Below are 20,806 nucleotides of genomic sequence, written 5' to 3'. Positions count from 1 at the left end.
AGTTGCATTTATGTATTTGTTTCAGAAAATTGACAGTTGTGTCACATTGTCTTACCTATTGTCATAGTATGTTTTCCCACTTAATCTGATTTATTTTCAGGTAGATCCTGTTCCTTTTTTGTTAAATTTATTCTTAAGTATTTTATGGTTTTGTTACTGATGTAAACAAGATGTTTTTATACCTGTTTCCATTTCTATATGTTTATTGCTAAAGTGGAAGAAAGGCATTGATTTCCTATACTTATTAATAGATTGTTAATATTTTTAACCATGTGAATGTGGTGGAACACTTGAAGTAATGTTTAATACAAGAAAAATTGAGATTTTAGAAATGTTAAAGACTACCTTTCCCTCCTTACTGTCATTTTCTATTGCAAATTAAACATTACGGAGGTAGAATAACTTTTGCTTTTGAAACAGTAGAGGAAGATATTAATTATATAATATTTTTGGAGTAATACTTAAATATTGAAAAGCAGTGTTGGGGGCACCTGGGTGGCTCAGTCGTTAAGCGTCTGCCTTCAGCTCAGGTCATGATCCTAGGTCCTGGGATTGAGCCCCACATCGAGCTCCCTGCTCCAAGGGAAGCCTGCTTCTCCCTTTCCTACTCCCCCTGCTTGTGTTCCCTCTCTCGCTGTGTCTCTCTCTGTCAAATAAATAAAATCTTTAAAAAAAAAAGAAAGAAAAGAAAAGCAATGTTGTATGCCATGGAGAGAGAAAAAAAAAATTATTGTGATTATGTTTGCTCTTTAGTAAGTTTTGATATTTTTGACATTCATATAATCAGTTTTGATTATTTGCAAATACATCAGAATCAGTATTCTTAATACTTGGTAAAGTGTTAAATATAGTTTTGTATCTGCCTTCATTTTTTTTTTTGTTTTGTTTTCATTTAAATTCCAGTTAACATACAGCTTCAGGTGTACAACATAGTGCAAGTGCACTCCTTAATCCCCATCACCTGTTTCACCCATCCCCCACACCTCCTCCCGTCTGGTAACCATCAATTTGTTCTCTATAATTAAGAGTCTGTTTCTTGGTTTGCCTCTCTCTCTCTTTTTCCCCTTCCTTTTTTTTTTTTTAATAAACTTACTGAAAATTACATGAATTATCACAGCTTGCCTCTGTAACAACCACTCAGGTTGAGTACAATATTTTATTTAACTTTTTATTTTTGAAATAATCCATATTAAGAGAATAGTACAAAGAGTTCCTACATACCTTTCGTTCAGGTTCTCTTTAACATTTGCCTCATTTATCGTTCTCTTTCCCAATGGACTATGACAATTATACATATACTGTATAATAGTAAGATTACATTTTCTCCTTGCAAGATAGAAGGTAAATGTGGAAAATAATATATTGGTGAATCTGTATACATACTACTTTTTCTGAATTATTTGAGAGAAGTTTGTATATTTTTTAAAAGATTTTATTTATTTGAGAGAGCGAGCACGAGCAGGGGCAGGGGCAAAGAGAGAGGGAAAGGGAGAAGCAGACTCCCCACTGAGCACAGGGCCAGCCTGCCTAGATCACAACCTGAGCCAAAATCAGAAGCTTTTAACAACTGAGCCACCCAGACACTCCAGTAGTTTGTGTTTTTTGGATGGAATACTAGACAAGTAGATAATTCAAGGTTGTCACATCTGGAGGCACATGATGTCAGATTTTATCACTAAGATAAGTATTATCCAGTTTCTCTAGTTTGTCATTACTGTTTTTCCCTCTTGTAATTAGTAATTTTCCCTTTTAAAAAAATTGACATTCTGTGTGCATTTCCTGTGTCATTAAAAATTTTTTAAACCAATTTTGAATGATTATGCTATTCTGTTTTATACTTGGCATAATTTTATTAGTGATTTCCCTGTTTTTGAATATTTCCCTAGTTTTTTCAGATTTTTACCATTAGAAAAAATTCTGTGATGAACATCTTAGTATTAATCAGGTCTGATTTTTCTCTTATTCTGGATCTCTAGAAGTAGAATGAAGAATTGCTTTGAAATTCCTGATACCTATTTCTAAATGTACTAGGCAGTTGTTTGGGACAATTGTTCTATAAGCAGTACATACCCATTATAGAAGAGGTAGGAAATACAGATAAGCAAAAAGAAAAAAAGAAAAATCTTCTAAATTCTGCCAATGAATTTTAAAACCACTGTTGACGTGCTATTTCTTCCTCTGTTGCCTCTGTATACAGATGTGTATTATAAATACCTGGGAATGTTTTTCAAGATAGAACTATACTAAAAACAGCTTTGTAACCCATTTCTAAATGTGTTTTCATGTTAGTAAAGAAATCAACAGTATTTTTATATGTCTCTGTATATGTATGTGTTTTCTTTTTTTTTTTTGCTGGACCATTTAAAAATGTCTTTTTTTTTAAGTTAAATCTCCAATCCCCACATGGGGCTTGAACTCATGACCCCAAGATCAAGAGTTGCATGTTCTACCAACAGAGCCATCCAGGTGCCCCAAGTCTCTTTTGAGTCCTCACTTCTAAAAACTTCAAGCATCTGGGTTGCCTGGGTAGCTCAGTTGTTAGGTGTCCGACTCTTGATCTCAGCTCAGGTCTTTTTTTTTTTTTTTAATTAAGATTTATTTAATTATTTCAGAAGGAAGGGTAGGGACATAGGGAAAGGGAGAAGGAAAGAAGCAGACTCCCCTCTGGGAGCTGAGCCTTTCAAGGATGGATCTCACAACCCTGAGATCATGACCTGAGCCAAAATCAAGAGTTGGAAGCTTAACCGACTGAGTTGCCCACGTGCTCCTCAGCTCAAGTCTTGATCTCAGGGTCGTGAGTTTGAGCCCCAAGTTGGGTTCCATGCTGGGCGTGGAGCCTACTTAAGAAAACAAACTTTAAGCATCTCCCAAGAATTAGATATTCTCCAAATTATCAAATTTACATAAATTAACAGTAATTTTCCAGTATCATGTAAATACCTACATATTTAGAATTTTATTGTTTTCCTTGTGGAGTCATTAAACTTTTCTCTATTCCTTTATTTTCTATAAACTGGAATTAGTTGTAAAGGAATACATTAGATTTAGATTAAGCACTTTGGCAGGAACATATAAGTGATACTATGTTCATATTGTGTCATAGTCTGTTGCATCAGATGTAGTGTCAGGTTTTTCTATTACTAGTTTTACTGTATTTGATCACTTGGTTAATGTGGTAACAGCCAACTGTTTCTTTTTTAAAGGTTCTTTTTTCTTTTTTGCAGTTTCCAAGTAATCTGTGGGGGTAGTTTGGTACCACTGGAATATCCTTTTCTTCAACAACTTTTTACTTAATTATTTTAATATCTATCCATGCATTATCAGTTATTTCATTGGGGACTGCAAAATGGTGAATTTCTAATTCTGTTGTTCCTTCTACATTTATTAGCTGACCTATAAGAAGAATTTTCCTTTATCAGCTGGGTATCAATTAACTTTATCAGTTAACTATAGTTTCTTATAGGCAGAGTTAAAACATGCTTTATTTTTCCCTTTTAAGTACCAGTTTTCAGAGGAAGGAATTGGTGTCATGTCTGTGTGCGTTCTTAATTATTTCTGGGTTAAAGACATGCCTTTTTATTTTTTTATTTTTTTAAAGATTTTATTTATTGACAGAGAGAGACAGAGAAAGAACACAAGCAGGGGGAGTGGGAGAGGGAGAAGCAGGCTTCCCGCCAAGCAGAGAGCCCGATGCGGGGCTCAATCCCAGGACCCTGGGATCATGACCTGAGCCAAAGGTAGACGCTTAACGACTGAGCTACCCAGGCGCCCCTAAAGACATGCATTTTTAAATGTTTTTTTTTTTATAAATGTGGCATATAGTGCTTTAAAAATATAAATATAACTAGCTTTTAAGTTATCTATGCGATGAGTTCAGAAATGTTTATGACTTTGAAATTAATAATTGGATTCCTTTGTATCTTTTGGTTTTACTTTTATGATTTTAATCTAGTAAAAAAGATGAAAAACTGAAAAGACTCAAATATGAAAGAGGTGTGAATTTACATACTCTGTAAACACTTCTATAAAGATTCTCTTTCAAGCAGTTACTCTGTTTTGTTGCACAGACATAATAAAATTTAAAAGCATTTCTAATCCACCTCTGTCAGTTGGATGAATTAATTGCCCTTTCAGATAATTATTACGAGCTCAGAATGTTTTTTTCATCTTACTAATTTCTCTCTTTTTGCTAAACAGACTGAACATCAAAATATTAAATTTAGGAAGGAGGAGAGGCTCCTTCATAATATTTTTTGTAAATAGTACAAGCTTGGAATTATGATTTTAGATGCTTGAATAATTACTCTAATGACTTTCAATTTGAACTTAAGACTTAGACAAATAATTTCTTTAATCCATTTTCTGATTGGTAACTCTACCAATAATGAACATTCAAACCTTTCAAAGAATTCACTGCTTCTAAGAGTCAGCTGTGCAGCTTCAGAAGTGTAAGATCATGTGAGGCTTGTTGATTTCAGTATTGGGGATCTTTATTGTACTATATTCTGATTCTAAAATGTAGTCAAATAGCATTTGGAACTTAATTATACTTAACATTTTAACCTATAAGAAGTGGATTTGAAGAATTGAGAAGAAATGGGAATTGATAATGACCAATTTCATTTTCATGGCTGATATCCGTCAGTTATAGTCTGTCATCTTACCATTCTAGAGAAAATGTTTGAGGATATTTTTGCTTTTCACGAAAATGTTTGGCTTTTGAGGCAGGGGTATGCATATAGGTATGGCTGTAGTATATGTGCCAGAGTTATGGCCCATGTAAGAAATGGAGAATTGTGATATGTTTAAAAATTGATCTGAGACCTCACCCAGTACTCTTATGTCTGAAAATGATTTGTTCTTAGAATATTCGGATTCTTGGTTCCCAGGGAAGATTTTTGGATTCATGGGAGAGAAAGGACTGGGGTTACCTCTGGAGGTCAGGAGATTGTGGCTTGTCTGTCCCATCATGGAGTAAGCAACTATAAGTGTATTGCAGCTGAAAACAAGGTTGAGCCACATGTTGAGAATATACTTTTAAAGGATCTTATCCTGTTACCTTCTAGTCTGAGGATGTTCATTTGAATACTTTTATTAGAAATTGCCTCTTGAGTCTTCACTATTCTGATAAAAGTAGTTCGTACACATTTAAATGTTTGTGGAGTTTAAAACTGATAACATCAGTATACAGATCCAAAATACATTTCCAAACAAAATAAGTCAAAGAAGCCTCTGTGATGCTCAAGTATCCCTAAATTGACATAGGGCAGCCCCTTTGCATCTTTGTAGTGAATTAGAGGTGTTAGTTGTTGGCACACAGGTAACTGCTGCAGTAGGAAGTGATCATAATGAACTTGACAGTGACACAGAAAAACTCACAGCATTTGGGGACATTAACTTAGGGGCATAGTGTAGAGCAGTTGTATAAACTTTTTCTTTAAAGAGCCATATAGTAAATATCTCAGGCCTTGGGTGTTACTCAGTTCTGCCTTTGTAGCATGCAAGTAGCTATAGACAGTGTGTAAACAAATGGACATAACTATATTGGGGTAGAATTTTATTTACAAAACAGGTGCTAGGCTGGATTTGCCTTCACTTTGCCACCCTTTCCTTGAAGGCATCACTTTTATAACTGAATATAATTTATATGTTGGTGATCAGAGTTTGTGAGCTATATATTCAATATTGCTTAGTGTGTGAAAGTTCAACAATTTTTTTGAAAGATTTTCATTTGAAAACAGTTACTGCTTTTGAAATACGCTGCTTAAAGGGAGTCAATGGATCTCCTCCTTCCCAGATACTGAATAAAAATGTTTGTTACTCCTGGAAGTTTTAAAATATGAGCCATATTCTTCAAGGAAGATCACTTCATAGATAGATAGATTAGATTAGATATATAGATATATTTACATACACATACATACAGTTAGAAAAATCCTACAAAAACACATTTATGTTTTGAGGGAGGTGTATGTAGATTTCCAGGTCAAGTTTTTGCATTAGTACTTACCCTGTGTATGAAGTTAAATGCTAATTTTTGGTGTGGTCTTTTGAAGTCTCTTAGACTGTAACCTTGAGTGGAAGGATTACTTTTTTCTCCCACTTCTTGGTTTCTAGGACTCTCTTCTGACTTCTTATTTTTTCTTTTTGTGTTTTTTTTTTGTGTGTGGCAGAGTTTCAGTCTCTCTATGAATAAAATCTCGAGGATTATTTTTTGAGTCTTAAGGTTTAACTTGATTTGGCTTGATTGTGTGACTACTTGTATTTCAGAAACTTTGCTGACATTTAATAAAAGAAATTGAATGTGTAACATTTTTATCTAAAATGTCTTATATTAGTATATTTGTATCTCAGCTTTTATGTTTATCTTCTGTTTCTTAAATGACTAATACTATGCTGTACATACTATAAAGGCGAACAGCTGCTTGGAGAACTACGAGTGAAGAAAAGAAAGCGTTAGATCAAGCTAGTGAAGAGATTTGGAATGATTTTCGAGAAGCTGCGGAAGCACATCGACAAGTTAGAAAATATGTTATGAGCTGGATCAAGCCTGGGATGACAATGATAGAAATCTGGTAAAAGGAATATGTTTTTGTAAGAACATGATAAAATTTTTTTTTAGTGCTGACTCCAGTTGTAATGTTTGTCTTTCATTACTGCTTTGCTAAAACCTGAAGTGAAGCTTCTAGAATTATCTCTGAGTTCTTGTACTGTAGAATGTACTGAGGAAATTGTAAGAGGACATTTGTACCTCAACCACCCTATTTTGTGCTCATGTACACTTACTTATGCAAATGGACACATTGCTATGATTCTTACATTCTGTTTGAAAATCTGTTATTTTGCTATCTAACAATTCATATTAAATTAGAATTATTGGTCATGAAACATAGTTACAATGCAGTGAAGAAACCAATAAAAGTAATTTCTCTAGTTTTCCCTTTGAGAAGTAATTAGCTGTAAAAGGCAACAGTTCTCTAATTCAGACAATTTTTAAAATGTGCAACATTGAGCAAATAAAACATAATCAACATTTAAATTAAAGTCAAGAATCTCATTTCCTAGAAAACTAAGTTAAAAGTGGATCATGTGGTTCTGTTTCTTCAGATTTCTAGCAGATTTAAATTCTTTTATCTTTTATAGAGGAGCTACTATTTTCATAGCATCAGAGAACTGTTACTTATTCACATCCAGGAAGTGCTCAGATCACTCCCAGAAAGTAATTTAAGAGTTTTTAGTAAACTCTCTGGACCTGATGACAAGGTATATAATGATAAAAATGTAAAAGTAAACAATTTTTTTTTTTTTTAATAGTGAAAAGTTGGAAGACTGTTCACGAAAGCTAATTAAAGAGAATGGATTAAATGCAGGCCTGGCATTTCCTACCGGATGTTCTCTGAATAACTGTGCTGCCCATTATACTCCAAATGCTGGTGACACAACAGTATTACAGTATGATGACATCTGTAAGATAGACTTTGGAACACATATAAGTGGTGAGTTCTTGGAAATAAGCCTCCTCCCATCCCCACAAAAAAACAGTCTTCTCTCTGTTTGATGGGGCTGCAGGTACTTGAATTCCCCAATTTTCTTCTTTATGCCTCACTTTTCAGTAGAGCTGTGTTGAGGCAGATTTTGAGATTTACTTTTAAGCATCCTGCTAAATGGAGTATAATGCAAACTGTGGTAGTTGAGGTTTATTATTCTTTGTATCAAAGTGTGAAGAATTTAATCATACATTTCTTCATGTTGTTTCAGACATTTATCCGTTTAACAACAACAAACATTTACTTAGATCCTTTAAGTTTATCAACTTTTATATACTTGCTGGCTTTTTTAAATTCTCCCCCAAACCTTCTTAGGTTAGTACCTTTTTTATCTCACTTCAGGTGAGAAAATAAAGCTCAGATTAAGCACTTACCTGAGGTTTTGCTAAATTGGAGAAGCTGGACTGACGATTAGTGTCTGTGGACCTGTACATTTTCTCTGCCCACGTTGTGCTGCTTTAGTCCCCCCGGGGTTTTTCTCTTTGATTTATTTCTGTTTATAATTTTGCTTATCCACGTGAGTTAGTACTGAATTGGTACTGCCTTGAAGTAATATATACTAACACTGGAAATAGTCTTTTTATTCTGAAACCTTTATGTAACATATTTTTTTCCACTTTTGATTGTGAATGCTATCTGGGTACTTGGACTGTTGCCTTCATTTGACCCATCATTTTATTTTCCTTTTAACTAGCAAGGTTAATAATAGAGTAGATGCTGTGAAGTAGACAAATTGACTAGCTGATAAGTCAACTTAAGAATTTTCTCTTTCAGGTAGGATTATTGACTGTGCTTTTACTGTTACTTTTAATCCCAAATATGATACATTATTAAAAGCTGTAAAAGATGCCACTAACACTGGAATAAAGGTATGTGAACGAGAAGCACAATTTCATTCAACATATTTTGAACATTTTATAGCCTGTTAAAGGTCTTTGGATTATGTAAGACCAGTCTTCTGCCCTTAGGATTTTAAGTGGGTAATTCCAGTACAATGTACCAAAGACTTTTATAGAGGAAGTTATAATGTGCTAAGCAGTTTACTTAATTGTCCTTTATTTTAAAATACTAATAAATTGCTATAAAATTCTTCACTTTGAGTAACAAAGTATACATCATTTTGTTTTTAGTGTGCTGGAATTGATGTCCGTCTGTGTGATGTTGGTGAGGCCATCCAAGAAGTTATGGAATCCTATGAGGTTGAAATAGATGGGAAGACATATCAAGGTATGTTTTTAAAAAAAATGTATCTTATTTTGAAATGTATGTGACCTCTTGCAGAATTAATTTTGCAAAATAGTGTTGAGTGCTTTCTTTGAGTCAGCTGCTTTATCTTTATCTCCTGGGAATATAAAGAGGGAAAAAATATAAAGGGGGGGAGGGGACAATGAATGACCTCCTCATATTAGGAAAACTGTGGTCACTAGGTGGGAACTATTGCGAAGCTACTGTGGTACCTGATGGGACACCCAGGGATTTATCCCAGATTGACCAAAATGCAGACTTGGTTTTCTGTGACGATTCAGATTGAGGCTCAGAGACAAACCAGAGGCTTTTCCATTGATGACCAGCAACCCCCCACACACCCCGCTTTTTTTGAATTGAATTCAGAATTTAGAGTCCAGTTAATTTCTGTGTGTCTTTTCTTTAATCTTTATGTTCTTTGCCTCTTAGTCTTTCCTAGCTACCTCCTTAGGTACATAGTTCCAGAGTCACCTGTGCTTTCTGCTGCTTTCCTATCATTCCAGCCTTTCCCAGCTCTCAGGGTCTGACCACTATCTCCCTTCCTAATCTCACTGTTTTCTGTAACTGCTATTTTAATAACTTTCTCACGGAGTATTTCTTATATTTCCTTTAATCAAATCCTCTCTCTTCTTTATATTCCTCTTTGCAGAGACACTCTTGCTTCCTTGCCCTCAGTAAATTCACATCATTTAGCATTCTTTGCATAACTTGCTGATAGTGATAGAGTATTATGTTTCTACCAGCTACAAAAGGGGTTCTTCCTCTGTGACCTGATGGCGGCTGTCCTTGTTGCTCTCTCTCTCCTATGAACACCAGCACAAATCACAATACTCTTAAGGCTGCTCACACTTGGATGGGAGGTATTATGGGATAATGAAGAAAATATACTATAGGGTCAGATGGGTCTATCGATAAACCCTGTAAACAGAACCCAAGTTTCTTTGACTATAGTAGGATTAATGATACCATGGTTTTTTTTGTTTTTTGTTTTTTAAGAAAAGTAAATTTTATGACAATGCCTGGAATTTATTAGTATTCAACAAATTTGTCATTTCCTGCCCCCAGAGTTGGGATTGGTGCCACAACAAACAAAGGTTATTCAAGTCCCTCTCAAATCAGCTTTCCCTCCTATCTTTTCCTAATTCTACAGCTTTGGTTGGCTTCTGCTCTGCCTTTCAAGGTATATTAAGTGACAGTTTGACTTAATGTTTAGTCACCACACAACAATGCCAACCTGAAATACTGGAATCAGTATCTGCCTTCTTACTCTTTCCATTAAACCAGTGCAACGTTTTAGGTTCTGTTGTTTCAGCACCCCTTTTTTGATACCAGTTATTGTGTTGATCAAGGTTCTTAGTGGAGGGTGGCATAATTAATTAATTTTTACTACTTTGAGCAGAAAGGGTATAGACAAATCATGATGTTGGGAAGATGAAAAAAATGACGAAAAGCTGTACTCCCAGCAGCACTTTACACAATCACGTAACAGAACTGAGCCATCAAGGGAGTGATTTTATTTACCTTGATCAGGAAGCTGCAGAATGTAAAGTTACCTTTATAGTTATTCGTCCCAGAATTAGCCTGCTGGTGTCACAACCTGTATAATATACAAACAGATACTCCTGTGCCCTGCTTCTTGTATGTAACTTGGTTGTATGTTAGGTTAATATAGCTAAGCAATCTTTTTATGTAAATGTGTTTTTGATTGGCCTGTGGGGTAAGTTTGCCAGGTCTTGGAGAAATAATGATGCTTGCTGAATTTTAAAGTAAATTTAGCTTATCATTTGTATAAGAAGGAGAATTTTTTTGAAGAGCTAATTGAGAGTTTTATTTTCCTTTGCCACCCCCTAAATTGTCATTGTTTCATTGTTGTAGAGTTGAAAAAAAACCTTGCTGCCTAATTCTGCCCTGAGAGAAAGGTAGCTTGTACTGAGACTTCTAGCACTGTAAAGCTAGATTTTTTTTTAATCTTTTTTTATTGTGGAATTATGTTGTGTGTGAAGAGACACAACATAAAAATTCAATTAAGTGGAATAGAATATTGCCAGCACTCCAAAAGCCCTTCAGTTCTGTATACCCTTTTGAATTACAGCAGTCTTCCTCTAGCAAACCACTGTTTGGAGTGCTAAAGTATTTTCATTTGCTTTTCTTAATGTCTTTACCACCTAATTATGCATCCCTAAATAATAGTATAATTGTGCTTAATTTTGATATGTATAATAAAACAATATGTATATAATTGTGCCTTCTTCTGTTCTTTTTTCTTCAGGTTTTATTTCAGTTGTTCACTGTACTCCCAACTTTTTGTTTTTATTGTTGTGTGATGTTCTATTGTGTGAATATACCACAATTGGTTCTGTCATTGGTCTGAGGACCTTGGAATTGTTTAGATTTTCCTTATTAACACTTGAGCTGTGCTATAATTATAAAATTTAGTTTTATAATCCTGTCATTTGGACACAGAATCCTCATTTTCACATTACTTTTTGGACCATAACTATATTTTTTGTTTGTAACCACAATATACATGGCATTTTATAACTTTTATTAACAATACCTCCTTAGATGCATCCCTATTATATCCTCATAACAGTTTGTTCTTTTCCCATCATACCTTCCTCCCTTCTAGTTTTTAATCAGTAACACTGTAGTAAACATCTTTTCATATTCCACTAGTTTTCCAGTTTGTATGTAACTGTGTCAACATGAGGTTTAGTAGAGCCATGTCTTATTTTTAAGTCAATGTTTGAACTCTGTGCCAGAAAGCTAAGAGATATGTTTGTGCTCCTGAAGACCTTGAATAAACTATCTTTTCCTATTATGCCAGTGAAACCAATCCGTAACCTAAATGGACATTCAATCGGGCCATATAGAATACATGCTGGGAAAACAGTGCCCATTGTGAAAGGAGGAGAGGCAACAAGAATGGAGGTATGTGTGCCATTAACAGTGCTTTTTTATGAAGCATTTTTATTTTTTTTCCAAACTAAAGTTGGTGATAGTTGAGTATGTAGTATGTTGAGCAAAATTAACTTGCCGTCTGTACTCTGATAGGAATTGGTCTGTGTGAATGTGCAGATCATGTCTGGTTAGACCATGGCTCAGTTAGCTGTGGAGGTTGGGTATGCCAAGGGATTGTTTTTTCACCACTTATTAAGCATCTCTTAGGTGCCAGTCTCTTTAGTAGTCCCTGAGGATGCATTAGTGAACAAAATAAAATTCCCTGCCCATGTAAAGGCTACATTTTTTTTTCTTAAGTAGGCTCCATGCCCAATGTGGAGCCCAACGCGGAGCTTGAACTCAGCAACTCTGAGATCAAGACCTGAGCAGATATCAAGAGTTGGACACTAAACCAACTGAGCCACCTAGGCACCCCATAAAGGCTACATTCTGATAGGACACAGAAAGACCAAAAAGTGCTAAGGAGATAAAGCAGGGAAGGGTGAATAATGACTGCTAGAGGTTATTTCATGTTGTTTCTTACTTGAAGTAAATAATACCTCAGGCTGAAGTTAACAAATGGCAATTTTAATTAGTTCTGGATTTTTCTTCTTTCCCCCTGGCCCTTACATATTCTTTAGGAAGGAGAAGTATATGCCATTGAAACCTTTGGAAGCACAGGAAAAGGCGTTGTTCATGATGATATGGAATGTTCACACTATATGAAAAATTTTGATGTTGGACATGTGCCCATCAGGTGAGAGACCATTGTTTTTATGTTTCTTTTCCCAGTTAGCGTTTTAAAAAAATTTGACAAACATCCACAGTGGTACATTCATAAATGTACAGTTCTATAGCCTACCAGTAAGTTTTGTGGATTTTTATAATACAGCAAAGAAATTGGCCTGTTAAAAATCTTAACTGAGATAAATATGATATAGGCAAGTATTCTCTTAAGATCCAGTTTCCAGTAATAATTTGAGAGGTGATTATTTTGCTGGCATTTCTAGGTGGTGGTTCTTAATATTTTCCTATTGGTAAACTTCCTATTTTTACCCTTTTTTTCCACCTTAAACTTTTTGGAAAAGATGGTTGAAAGATGGATTTATACCTCCTTTGTGTGCAGGTCTTTCAGCTTGATGCACAAAAAAGGAAAATTCCCACCATAGTACTCTTGATGAGTCTCTACTGGGAATTTAACACACACGTGCATAAACACATAAATATGATAAGATAGCCTTCAGCTGTTCTCCCATTCAGCTGCCATGTATAATTAGGTATGGGCTGTTATACATTCTGACTTTTGAATGTTGAAAGAGGCAACAAAAAGGTTTTTGAATTACTGAGTGAAGCCACGTCTACTGTATAAGTTTTCCTTAACGGGGAAAATGAGTGGGGAACTTTTTAGATACCTGTTAATTTTGGATGTTTTCCTCTTAGGCTTCCAAGAACAAAACACTTGTTGAATGTCATCAATGAAAACTTTGGCACCCTTGCCTTCTGCCGCCGATGGCTGGATCGCTTGGGAGAAAGTAAATACTTGATGGCTTTGAAGAATCTGTGTGACTTGGGCATTGTAGATCCATATCCACCGTTATGTGACATTAAAGGATCATATACAGCGCAGTTTGAACATACCATACTGTTGCGTCCAACGTGTAAAGAAGTTGTCAGCAGAGGAGATGACTATTAAACTTAGTCCAAAGCCGCCTCAACATCTTTTATTTTCTAAGCTTTGTTGGAATACATTATACCAGAAGTAATTTGCAACATGTTGTCTGTTTAACAGTGGACCTATGTAATGCTTTTATCCATGTTTAAAAAGGAAGGAATTTGATCAAAGGCAAACCATCTAATGTAATTAGCCAAGGAAAAAGCTTTCAGGACTTTCGAATGTTAACTGTTTTTCCCATCTAGGAAATGCTATAAAGCTCAAATTAGTTAGGAATGACTTACACATTTTTTGTTTTGAACACCTAAGAAATGCTTTTCAGATATTTATATTGCCATATTCTTAATTGAATGCTTTGAATGACTACATCCAATTCTGCACCTATACCCTCTGGTATTGCTTTTTAACCTTCCTGGAATCCATTTTCTAAAAAATAAAGACATTTTCAGATCTGAGAGCTATATTTCAATGTCTGTGGTTATAATTCTGCACAGGAATTAGCTAAACATAAATAGCTAAACATGTAGGGAAATGTAGAGCCTTTTATCTTGATTGTAGATCTCTACACTGAAACTTTTCTTCTGACATAGTGGCTAAAACAAGATCTATACATGCATTAAGTGGGAGAATCTTCATAAATTAATATAGAGCTTTAGGAATAGTTTGCCTTTATTTTCTTTTTAGAACCGTATTAATCTTTCATTTTTTTCCCCTGACATTAGAAAGATCTATTAATTGAAACATGACCTAGTAGGAATATGTACCAGCTTAAAACCTTGATTTAGTAAAATCTCAACATTTAGATCCTTTGTCCAGTGGTAGCACTTATCAGGAAATGTATTCAGCTTACTCAGTAAACCAAAAGGGCATTTAAAACTACAAATACTACAACAGGGAAACTTCTGTACTTGGACCGTGCTCTAGTTAGAAAAGTTTAATTGACTTACTAGGCTTTTTCATTAGTGAGCCAAATTATTTTAACACCCTGCCCCTTGACTGGCTTGATTTCAAAACTATGGTGACATTTCAGGGAGTGAGGTTACAGTAACGCTCATTATGGCAGCTAAGGGCATAAGTTAAATGTGAGATGCGGAATACTTGTTTGAACTGAGTCCCACTGACAGATTCTTGAACAGATTGCTTGAATTCTTTGTAACTGATTTGTTGGGAATGTTCCAACATAATTTTAAAATTGTTTATGTACCAAGGTAAAGCCTTAATTTGTATATGCTTTAGCACAATAGGATTCACTGCCTCTGGGATGCTGTTTAGTTTGTATTTTAACATTTTTCTCATAGGAAGAAAAACCGGACTTCTGTACTTAGATCACTTACTATACATTAAAAAGCTGCTCTTTCAGCATTAGAGCTATAAATGAATGTTATCTTGTGGGATAAACAATCTAGTTTTTAGCTATGAGCCATGTTTATTATGGTGCTAATGTTCAAGAGCTACTTTTGGATTATTTTCTCCATTTTCTGTGATGTGCTTAGTGGCAGAGCTCACCAGTTCATGCTTGGACATGCTGTAGGTCTTGGGCCCTCCAGCTAGTTCTTTCGGGGTTCTGAGTCCATACCTTTTTGATGTGTTTTGGTGGGAGATAGAAAGTATCTTGATTTCTAAGCTCAAGAGTTCTACAATTGACCTTATGAGTGAAGAATTTTGGACCTTTGTAAGACCGCTTTAGCAGTAGTGATTTCAAACCAGTTATGAGTTCCAAGCTCCCCCGCTCAGATAACTGTTGCGAGCGGTAGCATCACTGCATGCCCCTGGAATAGCTGGAAGGAATATGATCTTGTAAATAGGAAAGCTGTCACTTAAAAAAATTGTATTGTTTACCTACTAGCCATGTATCTCTTGAAATCATTTTGTCATGTTTACAATGATGTACCTTATTGGTAACAAATTATTAGTTTGATGTTTAACAAATAGTGCCTTTAGTAAATTATTTTACAACCAAAACATGTTGTTTTTTGTTAGATCAACTTAGCTGAATATAGACGTCTACACTGAGATATACAATAAGAAATCTAAATTTCTGTTCATTGGCTAGGTTTTAGTTTTGTTGTAAATTTAATAGACTAATTTTTTTATATCAGTTTTAGGTTTGCAGCAAAATTGAGCATAAAGTAGAGTTCCCATATACCCCCTTGACCTCATACACACAGCCTTCCCCATACATTTGGTTTTGAGGGATTAAAGTAAAAGGCTAAATCACTTTCTTTCATATATTTTTATATTGAAGTTAAGTACTGAAACAAGCAATTATACCATTACAAACAGCAAAGCTTCCAGAGTGGTTTTTTGTTTTTTTGGGTTTTTTTTTAGATTTTATTTATTTGATAGATATACAGCGAGAGAGGGAGAAGCAGGCTTCCCGCTGAGCAGGGAGCCTGATGCGGGGCTCAATCCCAGGACCCTGGGATCATGACCTGAACTGAAGGCAGACGCTTAATGACAGCCATCCAGATGCCCCCAGGGTGGTTTTTAAAATATCTCCCTAAAATTAGGTGCAAAAGTGTATAGCAGTTAACCCAAGTATAAAGTAATCCTTGAAATTAAAAGAGGCCAGACTCTAGTATCTTGACCACTTAAATCTTTAATGAGGTATAATTACGTTAACAGTTGAGGTAACAACTTGCATAGGTATTTAAATGAACGATTTTAAACTTTAGCCATTTAATACTCAAGCTGTATTTTTGGCATAAATGATTTGTCTGTTCAGAGAAATTCTCATTGCACTTCCTGATCAGCTGTCCCAGTGACTTGCTCTCTGAAATTTAAGTAAAATTTGCTAATAGGGGTCCTTTTCAAGCTTATACTTAATAGATGACCACTAGCAGAGAACAGCATTCTACAGGATATTATCTTTCATGAAGATTTCAACCTGCAAGAAAACCCACTTAAAAAAGGAAAAAATGATCTTCCAGTGGTTAACACTGAGCTAAGATGTTAAACAGCTGATCTATAGAGGTTAGTGAGTAATTAGCAGCAGTAGGATTTTGAAGAGATCTAGTAAGATTATTAAGGAAGAGCAAAGAGTATTTCACACTATATTTTTTAATAAAAGGTAAGTTTAGATAATTTTTAATTAAAAAAATAAGGGCCCAGTGTTTGAATATCTGAGGTTCCTAGTCCTCACATAATTGGAGCAAAAGTAATCCAACCCTTTAGTTATTTAGAAATAGGAGATACTGAACATGTTGCCCAATTTTGAACAATTATCTTCTCTGTCCTATGCAATTTTTTTCTCTTCAAGAAGACATTTTTTTCCTTTAAAAAATCTCAAGATACGATATGGTACAAAGCTTTTAAGAGATCTAATGTTAAGCATATAAAATGAACTTATTCAAGTTAAACTGTACTTGTATATCATAATACACTGCTGAATTCAGACTTTTGATAAGACTGCTTACTAGAATCAAACCATCATAAGTCCCAGCCATCATTGTTTTCATGTCCACAGTACTGAAGTAATTTAAATATACTATTTATAAAGCTGTCATTTTCATTTGTATAAAGTTAGACTATGCCAAATAACAATTATTAAAACTTAATATTTTGGAAAAATGGAAGTTCCATTAACCAAAATAATGTCTATTCTGAGCCCTGTAACAAAGCCTCAGGAATATCAATTAGTGTGATTGATGAGTATTTAGGTGATACCTTGATATTTCATAATGAATGTAGTAGTTTAACTCCAAGGGGCAAAGGTAACTTCAGTATACAAATGGCCTGAAATAATTTTTTTTTGGTATGACTATTAGTGAAGAAACTAATTTTCCATCTAAAAAGAATTTGTATAGAAAATGCCTACAAAAGATAAATAAATGTATAAAATGATGCCACCTGAACTTCAGTAAAAGATTGCATAAATTCATGATCTGAGCCAATTAAGACACCAAAATAAAAAAGAGGTAATGCCAGTCTGAAGTAAACACAAAGTTTAAAACTCCCAAGTACTTGAAAAAAGTTTAGTTACCTGCTGTCATTGATACACATATTCATGCTAATCTTGTCTCTGTGAAAGGAGTTTTGTTGTAGATACAAAATGTATAAACAGTGCACTGATTCCTAAGTAAAAAATTAAAACCATGAAGCTCCAAATTGAAGCCCTTTTAAAAAGTATATAAAATCGCAAGAAGAAAGCCCCACTGTCTGGATCAGCTAAGGATTTCATTAGAAGAGGTATCAGCTTCTTCACTGGGATGTTGGCTACCAGACAGGAGTTCTGGAGGCAAGAGTTTAGAATGTCCATTCTCAGTAACTCGCTGGGTATAAAACAAGATATAAGCTTGGGCCTTGCATACTTCGTCCATAGTGCACATGCTTAGCTTGGAGTCATTGCAGTGTACCCAGAACCCTAGAGTGAAGCACAGAAATACTTTACCTAAAGGTTTATAAAAGAACTTTAGAAGTTTCTAATATAAATTAATATGGATTTAAAGGCATTAGTTTCAGTGAGAGTTACATTTCTTTGAAGGGAAAATAGCCAATTCATTTCTATTGATGAGAAATACAGCTTGGGCAGTATGTTATTCTGGAATCATCTACCTTTATTCTAGAAGTAATCTGAAGTTAAAAAATCTGAGTAGTTCACTTGACACTATCTTTAATTCTAGGTATAATCTGACCAGTTAATGCTTTTGCTGCTAATCATATGTACAGCAAACAGTGTACAACTCACTCTTGGTAGTTTATTGTTAAATTAATTGCCCTCATGGATTATGTGGGCTTTCTCTCCATACCTCTTTTCTGGGTGAGGTGGAATGGTATGCATGGGGAGGCTCAGTCTTCCTTCAGTAGTAGTTAAAGGAAGGGGAAATAAAAAGTGAAACCTAAATCAATTTTGCTACCTATGAAGATTGTCCTTGAGGGTCCATGGAAGCAGTAAGTGAAAGTGAGTTTTATTAAAACCTGAACTCAGAGTTTGTTCTAAATATCTGTGATCCCCAGGTTCATTAAATGCTCTGTTCTGTAACAAAATTAACTAGATGAAACCACTAAAGAGAGGACCTGCCCTTAGAAATGTGCTTGTAAGGTAGCAATCTGACTTTTAATTAATGTGACCATCCTTATTATCCTATACTTACAGCCTTTGAAAGTCAATACTACTACAATCCTGCAGAAAATATCCCATTTTCTGCACAAACCTGTTTTTTATGAACTGTAGAAGTATTCTTAAAAAAAAAAAAAAAAAGGTCAAGTGGCTTCCCTTAAGATGATTTAGTGGCCAATTTAGAAATTGTAAAGCCTAAATACCAGGTTCCAAGTCTGACCCAAGATAAAATACTTTTCCCCATCTATACCTCCTTCAGAATTATAGCAGTAGGCAGTGTAGTGTCCTGAGCCAAATCCTTTCCCATGGTGCATTACTACAGCAGATAAATCATAGATAAAACATTCTGGTCTGAGGGATTTCAGGGATTCCCTGCAGCAATAAGGCTCCATGTTTAAGATTTCTTCAAAGCCAACATGAACACCAATTTTCTCTCGGTTATTACGTCCTGACCACCTGTGAACAAACCAGGGTAAAATGATCAAAAAAAGTCAAGGGAATATACCACGTACTAGGTTCAGACAGTCATAATAAAAGGCCTCAGTATAGAATACAAAGTATCATATGTAAAATAATGTAAATATAAAATCCTTTCAATGCTGAAGTTGGCTATAAATGGAAAAATTTAGGTTTATTAAACAGGTCTGGTCAGGTTTTAAAATATTTGTCTTCTGTAGTTAGATGGTTATATAGGAAGCAAATTAACTTTCAGCAAAGGAAATTATGGCCCTATAGTAGTTTCCCCCTTCTAATAGATTAATTCAAGGTACCAAAGGGTTTTTAATTCTCTATTGCCTTGTCACACCATGAGGAATCTAGAATCACACCCCAGAATCTAGAATTTGTTCTTGGGAGACATAATCTAGATCTTTCTTGGCCAGATGTACAGAAAAGTAGGACAAAACAAGGCACCTCTAATTCTTCAGAACACTTCAGAGCTCTTCTAAGAAAAAAATAGGAACTGTAACCCCTGTAAGTCACCACAACACTCATTAGGGACAGAACTCAATGCCTCCATACTGTCATTTTCTCAGTCTGTCGGTCATGCTTCCTGGTACTGGACCAAAGCTTGGCAAGCAATGTTTTTATCATACACACAGTATGAGCTGATGATACAGGGGAAAATAATGTCTTGTTCAAGAGAATGTAATGCAGCTTGGTTTATGGTGGTACAGAGACAAAAGACAGACACAGATGAAAAGAGGATAGCATTGACTTTAAATGATAAAATGGACCAAATGGACTTCACAGATATACTCAGAACATTCAATCCCAAAGCAACAGAATACACATTCTTCTCTAGTGCACATGGAACATTCTCCAGAATTGATCACATCCTAGGTCACAGATCAGGTCTCAACCGGTACCAAAAGATAGGGATCATTCCCTGCATATTTTCAGACCACAATGCTTTGAAACTAGAACTCAATCACAAGAGAAAAGTTGGAAAGAACTCAAATACATGGAGGCTAAAGAGCATCCTACTAAAGAATGAATGGGTCAACCAGGAAATTCAAGAAGAATTAAAGAAATTCATGGAAACCAATAAAAATGAAAACACAACTATTCAAAATCTTTGGGATGCAGCAAAGGCGGTCCTAAGAGGAAAGTATATAGCAATACAAGCCTTTCTCAAGAAACAATAAAGGTCACAAATATACAACCTAACCCTACACCTAAAGGAGCTGGAGGAAGAACAGCAAATAAAGCCTAAACCCAGCAGAAGAAGAGAAATAATAAAGATCAGAGCAGAAATCAATGAAATAGATACCAAAAGAACAGTAGAACAATTCAACAAAACTAGGAGCTGGTTCCTTGAAAGAATTAATAAGATTGATAAACCCCTGGCCAGACTTATCAAAAATAAAAGAGAAATGACCCAAATAAATAAAATCATGAGTGAAAGTGGAGAGATCACAACCAACACCAAAGAAATAAAAACAATTATAAGAACATATTATGAGCAACTCTATGCCAGCAAATTAGATAATCTGGAAGAAATGGATACATTCCTAGAGATGTATAAACTACCAAAACTGAACCAAGAAGAAATAGAAAACTTGAACAGACCTATACCCACTAAGGAAATTGAAGCAGTCATCAAAAATCTCCCAACAAACAAGAGCCCAGGGCCAGATGGCTTCCCAGGGGAATTCTACCAAACATTTAAAGAAGAATTAATACCTATTCTTCTGAAACTGTTCCAAAAAATAGAAATGGAAGGAAAACGTCCAAACTTTATGAGGCCAGCATTACCTTGATCCCAAAATCAGACAAAGACCCCACCAAAAAGGAGAATTACAGACCAATATCCCTGATGAACATGGATGCAAAAATTCTCAT

The 20,806-nt window shown here is 35.0% G+C and overlaps 2 protein-coding genes across 11 annotated transcripts in view; one reads left to right on the top strand and one right to left on the bottom strand.

Annotated features, from left to right (window-relative positions):
* The window catches only part of METAP2 (methionyl aminopeptidase 2), a 31,194-nt gene extending 15,828 nt beyond the window's left edge, over window positions 1-15,366 (top strand). For all 3 annotated transcript variants that reach the window (XM_027593000.1, XM_027593002.2, XM_027593001.2), the window contains 7 exons: window positions 6,414-6,575; window positions 7,315-7,496; window positions 8,322-8,416; window positions 8,678-8,774; window positions 11,620-11,723; window positions 12,374-12,489; window positions 13,173-15,366. In XM_027593000.1, coding sequence (XP_027448801.1) covers window positions 6,414-6,575; window positions 7,315-7,496; window positions 8,322-8,416; window positions 8,678-8,774; window positions 11,620-11,723; window positions 12,374-12,489; window positions 13,173-13,425 — 1,009 coding nt within the window. In that variant the 3' untranslated portion in view covers window positions 13,426-15,366. The remainder of the gene's footprint in view (window positions 1-6,413; window positions 6,576-7,314; window positions 7,497-8,321; window positions 8,417-8,677; window positions 8,775-11,619; window positions 11,724-12,373; window positions 12,490-13,172) is intronic.
* A 496-nt stretch (window positions 15,367-15,862) lies between these two features.
* Window positions 15,863-20,806, bottom strand: part of USP44 (ubiquitin specific peptidase 44) — a 55,786-nt gene continuing 50,842 nt past the window's right edge. For 7 of the 8 annotated variants that reach the window (XM_027591750.2, XM_027591752.2, XM_027591754.2 and 4 more), the window contains 2 exons: window positions 18,714-18,919; window positions 16,001-17,767 (listed from right to left, as the gene is read on the bottom strand). In XM_027591750.2, coding sequence (XP_027447551.2) covers window positions 17,568-17,767; window positions 18,714-18,919 — 406 coding nt within the window. In that variant the 3' untranslated portion in view covers window positions 16,001-17,567. Of the gene's footprint in view, window positions 15,905-16,000; window positions 17,768-18,713; window positions 18,920-20,806 lie in introns of those variants that run through there. The other variant, XR_003519640.2, reaches the window with a different exon arrangement.

This window comes from Zalophus californianus, chromosome 9, assembly GCF_009762305.2.
Source record: "Zalophus californianus isolate mZalCal1 chromosome 9, mZalCal1.pri.v2, whole genome shotgun sequence".
NCBI classification, from domain to species: Eukaryota; Metazoa; Chordata; class Mammalia; order Carnivora; family Otariidae; genus Zalophus; species Zalophus californianus.
Note: the sequence above shows the minus strand (reverse complement) of the source record. Positions and strands in the feature narration are given on the sequence as shown.